The sequence below is a fragment of the Centruroides vittatus genome, unplaced genomic scaffold (assembly GCF_030686945.1).
Source record: "Centruroides vittatus isolate TY-2023 unplaced genomic scaffold, ASM3068694v2 contig_370, whole genome shotgun sequence".
NCBI classification, from domain to species: Eukaryota; Metazoa; Arthropoda; class Arachnida; order Scorpiones; family Buthidae; genus Centruroides; species Centruroides vittatus.
In genome coordinates this window covers 135193-151111 of record NW_027122193.1, presented here as the reverse complement: position 1 = coordinate 151111, position 15919 = coordinate 135193, and the positions used below count along the sequence as shown (strand labels likewise).

The window sequence follows — 15919 nt, the reverse complement described above, 5'->3', positions numbered from 1 at the left end:
AGGGTACTGACATTAAATATTTAGTTCGGTTTTTTTTTTGTGAAAAATGGGGTTGGTTGGCAGATTACCGTTTGATATTCGGCTGTGAATGGTACTGTTTGTTAGAGTTGACATTAGGAAAAAATATGATGTGTTAAAAGATTTAAGATATCACATTTTCAATTGATGTCTACTTGACCAATGAAATTGTGTCATCGTACCATTCGAGTATGGGATAAACATGACGATGGTAGGCTAAAATAACAAAGCACTTTATAAAGTTTTCGTTGTAATATTTATGATATTATATTATTTGATTTGTATAACTATAAAAGTTATTCTAAGTTTTTTATGGGTGTAAGGTATGGAATCGCCAAGACGCGCGATTCCCACCTGTTTGTTATAACGAACTTTCATAACGGAAAAGTCGTTAGGATCGGCCGGTAGAAACGACCGTTAGGAACTTCCGTGGGAAGAACCGTTAAGTTTCAAATCGTCGACCATCGGACGATTGGCCGGCGGGAAGTGACCGTTGGCGGCCGTTGCGGGAACATTCAAATTTGATTGGAGCAGGGTTCGAGCGCCGTCGACTATTTAAGCTCGGATCGAAGTTCGTATCGGGATCGGCTGGCATCGGATCGGAGGTGATCGGATCGGATCGGAAGAAGGGAGATCGTCGTCATCGAAGTGCTAACTCTCTCGTTGGACGTTACGTGCGGACTTGCTCCTGACTCGGAGGTTTTGTAATTACCGGTCTGTTTGTTCGTAAGGAGTTCTTTCGACGAATTTGTACGGGAATAATCGGTTGTTGTTCAGACTAGTGTTTGTGCATATTTAATTGTAACTCTAATTTGGATTACTTTGTACATTTATAAAAGTTGTGTTTTTCGTCAAACCGACTGAGTGGTTAATTTTGAACATTACTATGGGTATGATAAACCCTTATCTAATATATTTTCAAAATTCTTTATTTTTCTACTTACACAATTTAAAGAATTTTTAAAATGCCTGATGTTAGGAACTTGGTGTTTTAAACCCTTAACTGGCAGATAAGCCCAGTGTTCCTCGGGCAAAAAATAACAACAAACATTAAAATTATTAGATTCTTTCGTTCTTTTAATTCTTCTATTATATTATATTATACTATTTGATTTATATAACTACAAATGTTATCTAGCTTGACATCTTAACAGTGAGAGACAAGTTTAGTCGTTTAAGGTGATCGCGTGGCAGTGGTAAGAAACAACTATATTCGTAAAAAAATTCATATAAAATGCCTGGATTATTTCGTAAAGTCTTAGAATTTTCACAAGTAGTTGGAATCGCCAACTTTGTTTTGGAATATCCTTTAGTTCTCAAGAAATTACAATAAAAGAGAAAAAATTAAAATAAATATGAAATTTTAGACAGCTATCTATCGACATAAATCGAATTTAAACCTCCTGCCATCAACTGATTGGTTAAAAAAATTAATATTCCTAATTGGCTCATATCATAAAAAGTAGGTGTGACTTCTGTAAATGACGCTATCGCGAGAGCACCAATATAACCTGAAAAAGTAAACAGCCTACCTATGTTATTAGTCTAACGGTTGTTGTCTAACCTACTTTTTGTGAAAAATCATTAGAGTAAGCTGTAGTAGGACATAGTAATTTATAGTAAAACGGTCTTCCCTAATATTCATAGTACTTTCTAAAGCTTGGATTTCAATTTAATAAGTGTTATTTAGTACAGAAACATTATAAATACATTACTAAGAAGGAGAATGTCATAAAAAAACTTTATTTTTTATTATAATACAATTTACAAAATCAAAAGTTTGTATATCGTAATAGAACTACATCAAAATATACAAAGTCATCTAATGTACTTAAATTGAGTTCATTGCACAACTGTCGATACGCTTGTCTTCATCAGTTTCTTCAAACAAAATTCGAAAACTTCAATTAATCCCGTAAATATTTTAAGCGCCATTACTATTCGAATGATGTATTTTTATATCAGAACTGAATTTTACATAATTTATTACTGTGGATACAAATATAACTGAAAAATATTTTCGATATAATCACTAGGCCATAATAATCAAAACTAAATGGTTAAATTATAAATTTTTCTAACATTTTCTGATTGAGTAATACATAATAATTCTTTTTTTATATTAGACTTGCCATATTCTACATATACTTTCTATATTCACATCCATTTAGTTTGATCTAATTAAACCTAAAATGTAAAAAAAATCTACCAACAAATTAATTTTCTAATGAAGGTACTACTTGCTAATTGAACTTTGCATTTTTTTCTTTGTTGTTGTTTTACATAATTGCACAAAATCGATAGAGACATCTAAATAACAAGCATATAAACACACAAAAAATATAAATGTTTTGAAATTAGAACTAGATAATTACATGCACAAATAAATTAGTAAACCTATAATACATGCCGTCATTTATATCCAAACAAAGATCTCTTTTTGCTAATTCTCGAAAATAAATTATTTTTCAAGTTTTCTTTCTGTAAAGGAGCATATCCTGAAAAACAAGTTCTAAATTCACAGTAAAATTTCCACCTTTTATTCGTTAAAAATAATGCAAAATGTATGGATCTACGTAATAAATATTTATTGCAGTAAACTTCGAAAAAACAAGGAACACCAAACCACACTCTACAAAAATCTGCTGCCAAGTGATTCATATATGATGCTCTTGTGAAAAATTTCAGCACATGACGAAAAGTTTTTGAATAAATGCTAAAAATTTTAAAAAATTATTTTATGAAACCCAATGAATTTAATTAGTAAACAGTAACTAAATCTGTTTAATAAAGGTTAATAATTTACCATTATAATTATGCATATTAGATGTAAAATAGACCACTGCTCAAAATTTCCAGTAAAGCATAAGATGACTATAATGTCATGTGACATTGAAGTTTTCCCGCTAAACACAAACTTTTATTAATTATTTTATTAATGCAGTCAAATTTAAATAATATAAAATGTCTAGATCTGTTTAATAAAGTTCACCACAAATATTATTAAAAATATGCAAATTAGATATGATATAGATCACTGAGAATTCACCTGCCAAGGGAAAAATAGCTTTTGTTCATGTTATCACCAAGAAATATGAAGAAATATGTCTAAAATATAATGTTTGTGTACAAATTAGTAAATTGTAACAAATTTCATCAAAGACAACAGAATAATTTTCAGCTTATATAAAGTGTACAATAAATGATTATTTCTTCGAAAAAAGTCGATATGCGCAAATAAATAATAAATATGTAGTAATGCTTTTATCCATTTTAAGTGGATATTGTAAAAATTAAACAATTTAATTTGTTTGACTTTTATAATTTAGAGTTGTGAAGTATTTTACTGTAAAATTCAATTTAGTAAACAGAAACAAACATAAGTTAATTAAATATAAATAGGACAATACAATAATTTTTATGTAAATCGAGTGTAAATACAGAAAAAACGAATTATATCAAAGATGGGACAAGTAAGCTGACATTCTTCAAACAGAGCTTATAATTCGTTGTTATTTTCAGCCTGTTCCTACTTTGACTGTTTTATGTTAGTAAAAGTTAATATTTTAAGATAAAAGTACATGTTCTTAGTGAAGAAAGATAAAAGTATCAAAATATAATATACAAACGTAAAGAAATATTCATGGATGTCGATATTAGAAATGTATATATTTTCCATATTTAAATAACAACATAAATAAAACATTAGATATATGAAATAAGGGCCATAAACAATTTTTTTCTGTCTAATAAATTATGGATTAAACAAGTTTATTTAGAAAAATTCAATTGCAAATAACACACTTTAAATACACAGAAGATATGGTATGCTTTTTATGTGAGTGTATCTGCATTTACAAATTAACAGAATTTTCAGTTTTTATACACATTATTATGCTATAATCTAGGAAACTATATTTAATAAATAAAACATACGACAGAAAGGGTGAGAAAAAATGTCAGTCATTGTAACTAATGTATTATTAAAAGTTTCTTTCATATAGATAAGTAATTTTATCAAGAAACATTTCTTCAGAAGACAATTGTCTATATTTCACATAAATATAAGTAAATTTTATTATAATTTAGATAAAAACACTTTTTTTCCCACACATGGCTTCTTCCTTCCTCATTCCATTTCATAATTTAATGTAATAATAACGTTTAAAATGACTTCTAAATAAAATAATAATACTTAAAGTAGGTGAATATATATTGTCATGAGTCTCAGGTGTCTACATAAAAAAGTAAAATATATAAAAAATCGATATAATAATACTTTGTCACATGCTCTGTGTTAAATCTTGAATCTGTAATTGAAGATAATATATAAGGAAACAAAATGTTTATATTATCAATAGTTATGAAATATATCTTATTTTCACGTAGAAAAACAAAATAAACCAGAAGAAACAGACAATCACACGATATAACTATGGAAGACATTCTATAATTCATTTCAAATATTTAATATTAATATACATGAATATTTTTCTATTTGAATATTATATTTCGATACTTTTATCTTCCTTCACTAAGAACATGTACTTTTTTCTTAAAACGTTAACATTTTACCAACATAAAACAGTCAAAGTAGGAACTAACATAAAAAATCGAAGTAGAAATTATAATGGTAAATTATTAATCTTTATTAAACAGATTTAGTTATTGTGTATTAATTAAATTCATTGGGTTTCATGTAAGAATTTCTTAAAATTTTTAGTGTTTATTTAGAAACTTTTTGTCACCTGATAACATTGAACAAAGGGGCATTTTCAGTCTATCGAATATGCATCAGTTGGCGCCAGTTTGTAGAGTGTGGTTTGGTGTTTCTATGTTTCTCGTTTTTTTTTTTGGAAGTATACTGTGATAAATTTTTATTATGTGGATCCATACATTTCTCATTGTTTTTAACGGATGAAAAGTGGAAATTTTACTGTGAATTTAAAACTTCTTTTAAAATATTAAAGAAAAGAAAGTAAAGTTGAAAAACAATTTATTTTTGACAATTAGGGAGATCCGACCTTTAAATATAACATATGGATTTAAATGAATGTATGTATTATTGAACTACTAATTAATTTGTGCATATAATTATCTAGTTCTAATTACGAAATATTTATGGTTTTTAGTGTTTATATGCCTGTTATTTAGACATGTCTTTTCGATTTAGTGCTATTACGTAGAACTACGTCAAAGACCAATTGGAGGATTTTAGAAGAACTTATACTTTAACAATTTGATTTGACTATTATGGTTAGTGTTTGTGTATCGTTGTACTGTAAATTACAGTGGAGCATCGATTATCCGACCTAATTGGGGACTGGGGACTGGGGTTGGTCAGTTAACTGAAAAGTCGGATTAACTGAAAAGTATAAAAAATACATTATTAGTATAGTATATTAGTATATCGCTATTAACCTACCAAATGTTGAAATTTTTCTCCGTTGTGCGTCGCTTTGCGTTGAATTTTTAACGATGTTAAGCCTAACAAAAAGTTTTTTTAAAAAATAATAATCGTTGCTATTGTATCGTGAAAAATTATTTCTTTATTTTTCACAAAATAAAGACAAAATAAAAAATTAAGCATGGTTTAAATACTGGCCTCCCTTTCATGGTCGAGCCGGTGCTGCCAGCTAAAACGTGCAAAAATGTAACAAACATAATGTTAAAGTAGCCAAGACATAACCAAATATTTTAGTGCCACGTCACTAACGGACATTTGAATTTGCCGACTAGAACGCGGTCGGTTAACCGTTAAGTCGGTTAATAGGGGGTCGGATAATCGATGCTCTAGTGTACTTCGTTTTACTGTTAGAAAAAGTAGGTCACAAATTGCATTGTGAATGTAAACTGTCCGCTTTTTCAGAGTGCAGCGGACCCTCTTAGTGAAGTGTGTTTGAGGAAAGTTATGCTTATTTTTCTGATGCATGCGAATGATAAATATTGTTTTTAAAATTAAATATTGGTCAATGGCAATAAAATATGTAATAAATGTGAAGATAAATATGAAAATATTTCAACATTTTATTATTGTTTTTTTGTTCCTTAAAATGTAATTTATGTATAATAAATGTATATAAATGAAGTTTATTTACCAAATGCTAATATTTTAATCCGCTTTAATATTTGGGTGTTAATTTGAACAACAAATTTTAAAATTAAATAAAAGATATACTGAAATTTTCTTTTATTTACAATGATTATGTTACTTCTACAGAATGTAGAACACAAGGCAACCTTAACCCACATTTCAGTATGGGGAAAAAGCCGCCAAACGTTGTAGTTGTAAACATAACAGCCATTACGTTATCTACTGTTGTGAATGAAATTCGTTAACTGCCAATTACATTTTTTTCAATTTGTATAGCAGGTTGGAAAAATTCGTCATGACTTAAATGCCTGAAACTTTAAAAAGTTATATAAAATTGAAAATAAGTTCAAATCTTTTGAAAAATTCGTAATGGGTGGAAAATCATAAAAGAATTTAATATAAATTTAAATAAACATATTTTAGCCAAAAACTACTGTGAAAAAAATTTCAAATATAAAAATATAATGTGAGAATAAAGTAAGATTTTTTCTTTACTAGATGTAACTGTTCAAAAATTTATTTTCCAAAATGGAAACGAGAAAAATACGTGGGAAAATTCTTAGTTGTGGAGAAGAAACGTGGGTAAATTTTCTACGTTTCTTCTGTACAACTAAGTGGTAGCACCACATCTGACAGTTTCACTGTTAAGAGGTTAATAATAATTTAAACTCAAAAATCATATTGGAAGTAGACTATTAACTTTTATTTCTTTTAGTTATATACAAATATATTTTTGTTAAAAATATAACTAAAATATAATAGAAAACGTGTTAAATATATTTTTCATATATTTCAGAATTTTCGTTGCTTTAATTTTTTTCATTCAAAGTGATATGTTGGAAGATGTTTGTGTAAAATTTATATTCTGAAGAATTATTAATCGTCAACAGAAGAATATAAATCCATCTTCATAATAAAACAAAGATCTCAACACTACTTTGAATCATAAGAAGAGAAAACAAGAAGAGGATTAAAAATATTCCAACTGGAATTTATTTTTTAAAGTTAACCAGTATCATAAGATAAATAAATAAAACGTTCAGACACATTTTTAATAATTTAAAATAGAAAATCTATTCATCTTACGATATAAATATGATACATAAAGGTAAGAATGTTTTAAAATTAAGTTTTTACTTAGAAATTTTATAATAAAAATTTGCAAATCACATTATGCTGAGTTCTAGGCATATTTCTATTACTTACAAAAGCGACTTTCGTACGATGTACGATAATAGGGTTTTGTATGATTATTTAATAAATATGTCTAACTCTGACAACAATTTGAACAATTTACAATCACTATTATTTATAAATATTGCCTTTTCGTTGAAATTTGGTGTGCTTTTTGCTGCTAGAAAGCTACTAAATTTTCGAAAGTTTTCAAATTGGCTATTACCGTATACTCTCGATTATAATACGCACCTTTTTCGCATTTTTCCAAACCGCTTACTGCTATACTTTTAGTTCTACTGATAAAATACTCGAATTGATATCAAAATTCCTCTTAAAACTGCCACCTCTGAAGATATTAAGAACTTGAATGTTGAAATTTCAAAGATTAACCAGTATCAAGAAGGAGTTATTCATTTATTGCATTTGCAAGCTACCCTATGGAATGATGCTACGAATATAAGTAAAACTAATCGTCATCAAATTTATGTGCTCTTTAACGGCAAGAGGCCTTTGGAGAACTCATGAACCTATATTGTTATGATCTTGCCTTTGAAATAATTCTACAAATAGTTGAATTTTCCATCCAAGTATTCCACTTCCAACTAGTTGAGTTACGAGAGGCGATTGATATTTTGGAACATGGCCAATTGAGCACTTATTTTATCTCTTGAGAAATCATGTTACACACCCTCCAAGATATCCAACTTCAATTGGCAGAAGGTTACGAAATGATCGAACCTATCAAACCGGATACGCTGTTCAGGTACTACAGCGTATCCGGTACTACAGGCAATGGATTACTACCATTGCCATAGCGTTACGTAACGAATTGAAAATCTTTGCTATGGTTCCCTTGATCACTTCTAATGGATATTTTGATATGTACGAAATTATCAAATTTCCAATGTACATTCCTAATTTGAAGGCCTTTGTCCTAATAGTCCACGTCCACTTTTTAATAGTACTAATAGTCAATTCGAAACGTTGTAATGACATATAAGATTGTCTATCCACAGATAGGGCGATTATAGGATGTTTTGCTTGAAAACCAAAATATCTTATAATCGCCCTATCTATGGATAGACAATCTTATATGTCATTACAACGTTTCGAATTGACTGTGTGTAAAATAGACCATTTACCTATTTGTTCATTGGATGTTCTTATCCAACGATTTCCTCAACAAAGTTGTGAATATGCGCTATTTAGCGGCATTGAAAACAAGATCAAACACCAACTGGTCTTGTCAAATCGTCACCAAATATACGCCAATTTTTAAGAGGGTTGATCAACAAGAAACATGGATGTATTTCATTCCGAATCCTTTCACACTAACTATTAGATGCCCTACAAAACATCAAAAATCTCTTTTGTATCTACTACTTACAAGCTAAACAATACCGAAATGATTCATCTTCCAAATGAATGTACAGTACAGGCTATTTGCTTGGATTCATCCTCACCTCGCACTTTCAAATGCAAACAACCATTCAACTGGAGATTGTGCAACACTAAGTAGTACCGCAACACTTAGTAGTACCGCAAATCGACCAAATCTTAAATCAGACAAAGATTCAATTACTTTCAAAAATGCTTTAAAGATCAAGCAACCCCAAAATTGACCTTAGATTATGATATTCAATTGGCTGACTGCTCTGTGTCAAACGTCAAATATGACCTAGATCACCTACTACGAATGACAACCAAATCATCTCCAATGACCTACCCCTCCTCGATAACGATAATTGCTAGTAGCCTTGGCACTCTCTTCATTGGACTCTGCCTAATTTGTATTTTTCGATACTTCTTACGACGCTGGAAAACTCGTTCAACAACAGACTGACACCCACCGGAAAAAAAGCCAGAAGAGTTCTTTCTCAAGAGAAGGGAAATTCCAACCAATACATACCGGGCACTTCCCAAAAAGTGATGCCCCGAGGCAACCCGACTCCTCGAAAACAACAACCCATTGTTCAGACCTATTAACGGACTCTTGACTGTTCATCTATCCGCCATATTGTAACCCTTTTGCATTTCTTAACCTATAATTTTTTGTAAACAATTATTTTAAACTTCTACGTGATCATAGATTTTTCGCGGGAAATTCGAATATTTATCTATTTTCTTAGAATTTTAATTTCGAATTTTTTGATTATATTAACCTAGATATTATATTAAAAGTAAATAACGAGGAGAAAGAGTAAAACAACAATTTATGTAAACTCTACATTATGTAAAAACACCTCTTTCTCCGAGATTATGTAAACATACCTCTTCCCAACGACATATTTTAAAATCACACTATTTAAGTGCTATTTTAAAGAAAGCATAGAGTAAATGTGAAATCCGGAATTTATCTGTTCGGAAATCAGAGATAAATTAACCAAATCATTACTAACGTTACTAAAGTTAGTAATGATTTGGCTAATAACGTTACTAACGTTAGTAACGTTAGTAGTTACTAATCGTTACTAACGTTTATTTTAAATCTTAGAACAGTGCAACCTCGCCACCCTCAACCGAGAATACCGATTTACTCGACAACTATTCAACAGATTAAGAATATCACCAACCTTAACTGACCATCTACAAGTACACCTACCAAAAAAAAATTTTTCTATCAACTTATCTGTGAATTCTCTAGCATCCGGACCATTGAATCCACAGATTCAACGAGCCTGATCATCAGTTTCTCCAACAGGACCACACTGTTCTACAGAACAAAGGAATTTCAACGAACACTGAACTTTGAACTATACTTTTGTCCCCAAGTCAACAATGACATCATCAACCAACCGACAGCTTTCAAGAAACTCAAGATGTCCTAGCCTCAAGCAATAAACCTTGTAATGAGTCTGCCACGCGCCGAAATTATTTTGTATACAACCTCGATATTGACTTTCGTTGTAATGTAACGCGAAGACGTCACCAATAACCTATAAACGTATACTGATTATCGAGAGAGAGATAGAAAACACATCTCCGAAATTATGTAAACACACTTCACCCCAACGACGTATTTTAAAATCACACTATATAAGTCCTATTTTAAAGAAAGCATAGAGTAAATGTGAAATCCGGAATTTATCTAAATTATTTTTTTAAATTATTTTCTCTAATAACTTATAAAACGAATTTCAGAGTTCGTGGGAATTTTATAACCCTTCCTATTAAAAGAAAACTTTCTCACGCTGTAACCTTGTAAAGTTTACACTTGCTGGCCGAATTCGTCATTTGTTTCTGCACTGACAACAACTTTAATTTTTAAACATATTATCTGATGATATAATTTCTCACTGCAAAATTTTAAAAGCCGTTTCTTTCTTCTCCTCTAAGGAGACTCTTGTCTTCGACCGAACGAGTGTGTCTATTGTGTATTGTAAAACGCACGTGGTGAAGAAATAAGTCCGACCAGAGGATAAAGGAAATTTTAACAACTTTATTTTAATTTTCACCCGCGTTTGTTAAACTATACAAGATTCTCGATACACGTTTGTATTCCGACACTCCTTTTACAAAATCACTTAAAACTCGGCAGAATCGTAGTCGAAATACTCGCGACAAAAGAATTGATGTACGCGACGCGTTACAGAAGGGGCGCGAAAAAGAAACTTATAACTAATTACTTAAAACTACTTATGCTAGAGAGGGAAAGGGAAGATGTAGAAAATAGGACAGAACAAGACAAGAACAAGTACCCAAACTTAGCTAGTGAACTCGTGATGGTGGCTACAACTCAGGCCTTCTTGGACGATACGAGATTCGACGACCGTAGTGTTCGAATTTTCTACTTCGTATTCTTCTGATAGACTTCCAGAAGAGATTTTTTTTATCAGATTTCTAGAGTTCTTCTCTAGATTCCGTAACGTTCGGTCTGCTGCCTCCTTCGTGCTCCCGTCGGCGCGAAATTCCTGGAGACCTCACTAAACACGCCCTCACAGCTCGTCGTCTCGGCCCAAAAGCGGCCAGTCTATCCTTCTTCTAGCCCCTGCAGGCTATATCTTTTTCTTTGTCTTAAGACCAGTTCGTTGCCACCCGCTGAGAGAAGTTTCCAGAAGAAAGAGAGCAGGGAACAAAGGGTGGAGAAATAAAGGGAAAGAGGAACATATATACATATATATAAAAAATATACAACGAAAAATATGGCGTAAGACCACATACGCCCCCCACACAAGGTTAATTACCGTAGTGCAACTTATGGTAATCTAATCTGCGACCCCGGAGGTCGTACCGTCGTTGCGGTGAAGCGTTCAGTCTTATTTCAGGATCACTGCAGGTGTCTCGTTTTTTAGACCCGTCTCGGTTATCCTGTGGCTCGTCTGGAGTGTCGTTTGTTCGAAGAGTCCAATTCCTGATGTATTCATCAACATCGTCATCTATTGGATCGTTACTAGGGTTTTCTTCTCCTGGTTTTGTTGGACATTTGTACGATTCACGTCTTTTTGTGTGTTTGTACATTGGAAAATGACACAGTTTTAGGCGATCGATATGTACAGTGAACTTATCATTCCTATTGTTATTGCCGATTTTTACTGTGACGGGGCCAAGCTTACGTAAGATCCGATAGGGTCCCTCATACTTAGCAGAAAATTTTCCCGAGTTCTTATTTCTACCTTTGCGAAGAAGCCATACACGCTGTCCCTCGCTCCAATCGTTTAATTCCCTGTTTTTGTTAATACGTTTTCGATTAGCGTGATTCCGCCGTCTCCTCCTATTATATGCAGTCTTTCTTACGGCGTTTAGTCGATCTCTTAATTCCATCCCGTAAGGTCTTTCAGTCTCAACGCCCTGCGCTTCCTCGGGTAATGCAACGGGTATGCGGTACTGCCGAGTGTTAATCGGGCGGGTAGATCTAATTATAGGTTTATGGGATGGCCCTTTCATTCCTGTTATTTCTTCAATTGAATCTGAGAAGCGTTGAGGGTATTTTTCGAGGATACCGAAAATTTTCTCCCTTTCAGCTGGTTCTAGGCCATCAAGCCCTTGAATTTTAATGGGGGTGTTAGCGAGGCAATTCATTAGTGAAACGACACTCCCAGATATGTTATGCGGCTTAGCATTCATCGACTTTCTTAGGTTTTCAACAATTTCCGGGATGTTCTTAATGACATCCATGCCTAAGATAGCCTCATATTCCACGTGTTCGGGGAAGGACATACACGCTATGGTCGTAGGATGTTCCGCTTCGCTATAAACTACGGTGACTCGAATAAGTTGTTCGCACTCCGTTACTATCCCATCTATGCCCCGTATCCCCAATTTTTCCTCTCTAACGTTAGCTCCCCTGACGCAATCTGGTGGAATCCGTTTTAAAATTACTGAACTTAGCAAGGACTTTTCTGCTCCAGTATCTATGAGCGCGGTTACATCCTGATTATTCATCTTACCCTTAAAAAGCGGGAGACCTTTATCTGATTGAAAAACGTGTGTAGCCAGATTTAATTTTACACCAGGAGTGCGATACTGGCAATTATGACACTCCTTTATAAGTTTAAATTTTGATCTGTTCCGGGTTGGGCAGCCCTGGGCGAAGTGTCCGGTATTTCCGCAAATGAAACATTTCTTGTTCGAAGCTCTACATTCCCTATTCTGATTACGCACGAGTTTATTCACTGCTTCTGTTAGATTCTCGATTTGCCTCTCTAAGAAGTCGATTTTATTTCTCTCGTCAATTCTGGGGATCGGGACAGTATTACAGTCGCTATTACTAAGCCTGGGATCCTCTTCTGCCGCAGTGTAAACCCCCTTTCGCTCAATCTGATCGCTACACTCTCTTTCGATTCTTTCCTCTATTTCCGCAAACTCGAACGCCTCCTCTAAGGATTTTGAGGACCGTCTCACTACATTGGCTCTTATCTTTCCGTTTAAGCCTTTTATAAACCTCTCTGTGATTACATCGTCACGCAGCGCTTCGATTTTGCTATGGTCCTTAACCGCTCTGGACAACAAAGTCCTCGTACGTATAGAAAAATCAGTCACAGATTCATTGGCCGCTTGTCTCAAGTTTAACAACTGGTCAATAATATTTTTTTCCCTGGCCTTTCTCTTGTCAAAGCATTTTATCAAGTCGCGTTTTATATCCTCATAGGAGGAAGGATACTGTTCTAGAAGACAGAAAAAAATATTTAGCGGCTCCCCTTTCAATCTAGCCTGGAGGACTGCAATTTTCACGACATCACTCCAACCCGCTAAGTGTGCGATATTTTCCACAGTCTGAAAGAACTGTTTTACATTTACTGAATCGCTCTGCGAATTCGAAAACATGGGTATCATCCCTAGGAACCCGGTGACTACTAACGGGGGATTACAGTTGGCCCCGTCACCATGTACAGTACTTCCTACTGGATTACTCATCGCCATAATAATATAACACTTCGCAATCAATAAATGAATATATACAAACTATAATAAACGTTCCCAATGAAATTCTGCCGAATAGTCCCGACAAGGAGTTTTTTATAGTCGGAATCCTGTCGCGGACGCCATTATTGTAAAACGCACGTGGTGAAGAAATAAGTCCGACCAGAGGATAAAGGAAATTTTAACAACTTTATTTTAATTTTCACCCGCGTTTGTTAAACTATACAGGATTCTCGATACACGTTTGTATTCCGACACTCCTTTTACAAAATCACTTAAAACTCGGCAGAATCGTAGTCGAAAAACTCGCGACAAAAGAATTGATGTACGCGACGCGTTACAGAAGGGGCGCGAAAAAGAAACTTATAACTAATTACTTAAAACTACTTATGCTAGAGAGGGAAAGGGAAGATGTAGAAAATAGGACAGAACAAGACAAGAACGGGTACCCAAACTTAGCTAGTGAACTCGTGATGGTGGCTACAACTCAGGCCTTCTTGGACGATACGAGATTCGACGACCGTAGTGTTCGAATTTTCTACTTCGTATTCTTCTGATAGACTTCCAGAAGAGATTTTTTTTATCAGATTTCTAGAGTTCTTCTCTAGATTCCGTAACGTTCGGTCTGCTGCCTCCTTCGTGCTCCCGTCGGCGCGAAATTCCTGGAGACCTCACTAAACACGTCCTCACAGCTCGTCGTCTCGGCCCAAAAGCGGCCAGTCTATCCTTCTTCTAGCCCCTGCAGGCTATATCTTTTTCTTTGTCTTAAGACCAGTTCGTTGCCACCCGCTGAGAGAAGTTTCCAGAAGAAAGAGAGCAGGGAACAAAGGGTGGAGAAATAAAGGGAAAGAGGAACATATATACATATATATAAAAAATATACAACGAAAAATATGGCGTAAGACCAGTGTTCATCGCTGACCTCTAAACTGATAATTTTTTCTTGTTGTCACTTGTGGATACTGAAGCCTCCAACTCATTCCAACTGGAGAACCTAGTGCCAACTTTATCTGACCTAGTTCTGATTGTATTTGGATATTCTGTTTCTAGGGAAACAGTTCAAAGAGGTATGCAATCGGTATTGTAACCTCTCTCTCTCAACCCCTGTCCTGCGTAATAGGAAGTTAGAACGCTAGAAACCGAAATTTGGGTTGTACTTGTTCCTTTGATTGATTTCAATAAATCTTATTCTGTTATTAAAATGGTGTCTCTTTGCTCGACTGTCGCCGACACCTTATCGTCAGCTCCATTCACTTTTTCCACTTGCGTAACGCGTAACAAAACGTAACAGTCATCCTTGACAAGTGAGTAGGTCATCGACCCTGTTGCCGGAAGTAACAGTCTGACTTCCTCTGACCTTACCAGTGGCTCACATATTGATGTCAGGACTGGGATTCGACTTTTTCGAAAAATCAATAAGGCGAAAGAGGCCACAGTCAAGAAAAAGGTTGATTTCAGTCGAATTAGGAACATTAGAAAAATATACCCAAATTGTTTTGTATTTCTTAATTTTTCATAGGGCCCATAAAGCCAAAAATGTAAAAATCTTTGCAGTCATTTTTTGACCAATTGCCATATATTCTTCCTGTTATGTATAGGAGCTGAAAATTAAAAGATGGCCAGTATACTGCACTCCATAATGAACAACAAAAACAAAATTACGATAACAGAAAATATTTCACAGTTATTAACAAAAGAAAATCTGCTGCATGTAAAAATTTTTCGTTAATTTTGTTAATACTGTTGTAATTTAACTTTTGGTATAGGCTTTGTTTTCTCTTTAATTTTTATTTCATTGAAGTAATAAAAATATTTTAATACGCTTCTTGTCGTTATAATTTGGATTGAAAAGCATGTGATGTGTTTAAATAATATAGTTTATAATTTATGAATGATATTGTTTAAATATATTTTCTGAAGATTAAAACATGTCGAAAATCATTAGAAAAGCCTTACTGTCCTTAAAATTTATTATTATTTAAAGTCGTCTACGTGGAAGTTATTTATTAATAGGACCTTGTACTGGTGTATTGGCACAGTACTGAGAGTTAATTCAGGAAAATTTCTTTATTTTATCACCTGTAGTAGCAATATCTGTACACATTTTACACGTGTTTCGGGCTAGCATGCCCCTCATCAGCAGTATTACTACTATGCTCTATAATTAACAATAAAACATATAAATTACAATAAAATCTAAAATATTCCGAAAAAACCTAATAAATATACAATGTAAATTGTATATTATTAGGTTTTTTCGGAATATTTTAG

At 33.3% G+C, this 15919-nt stretch overlaps 1 protein-coding gene across 1 annotated transcript in view; it reads left to right on the top strand.

Moving 5' to 3' along the window:
• The first annotated feature begins 7185 nt into the window (after positions 1-7185).
• The window catches only part of LOC136975339 (sialin-like), a 56919-nt gene continuing 48185 nt past the window's right edge, over positions 7186-15919 (top strand). Inside the window, exon 1 of the mRNA XM_067270394.1 lies at positions 7186-7220. Coding sequence (XP_067126495.1) covers positions 7208-7220 — 13 coding nt within the window. The 5' untranslated portion in view covers positions 7186-7207. The remainder of the gene's footprint in view (positions 7221-15919) is intronic.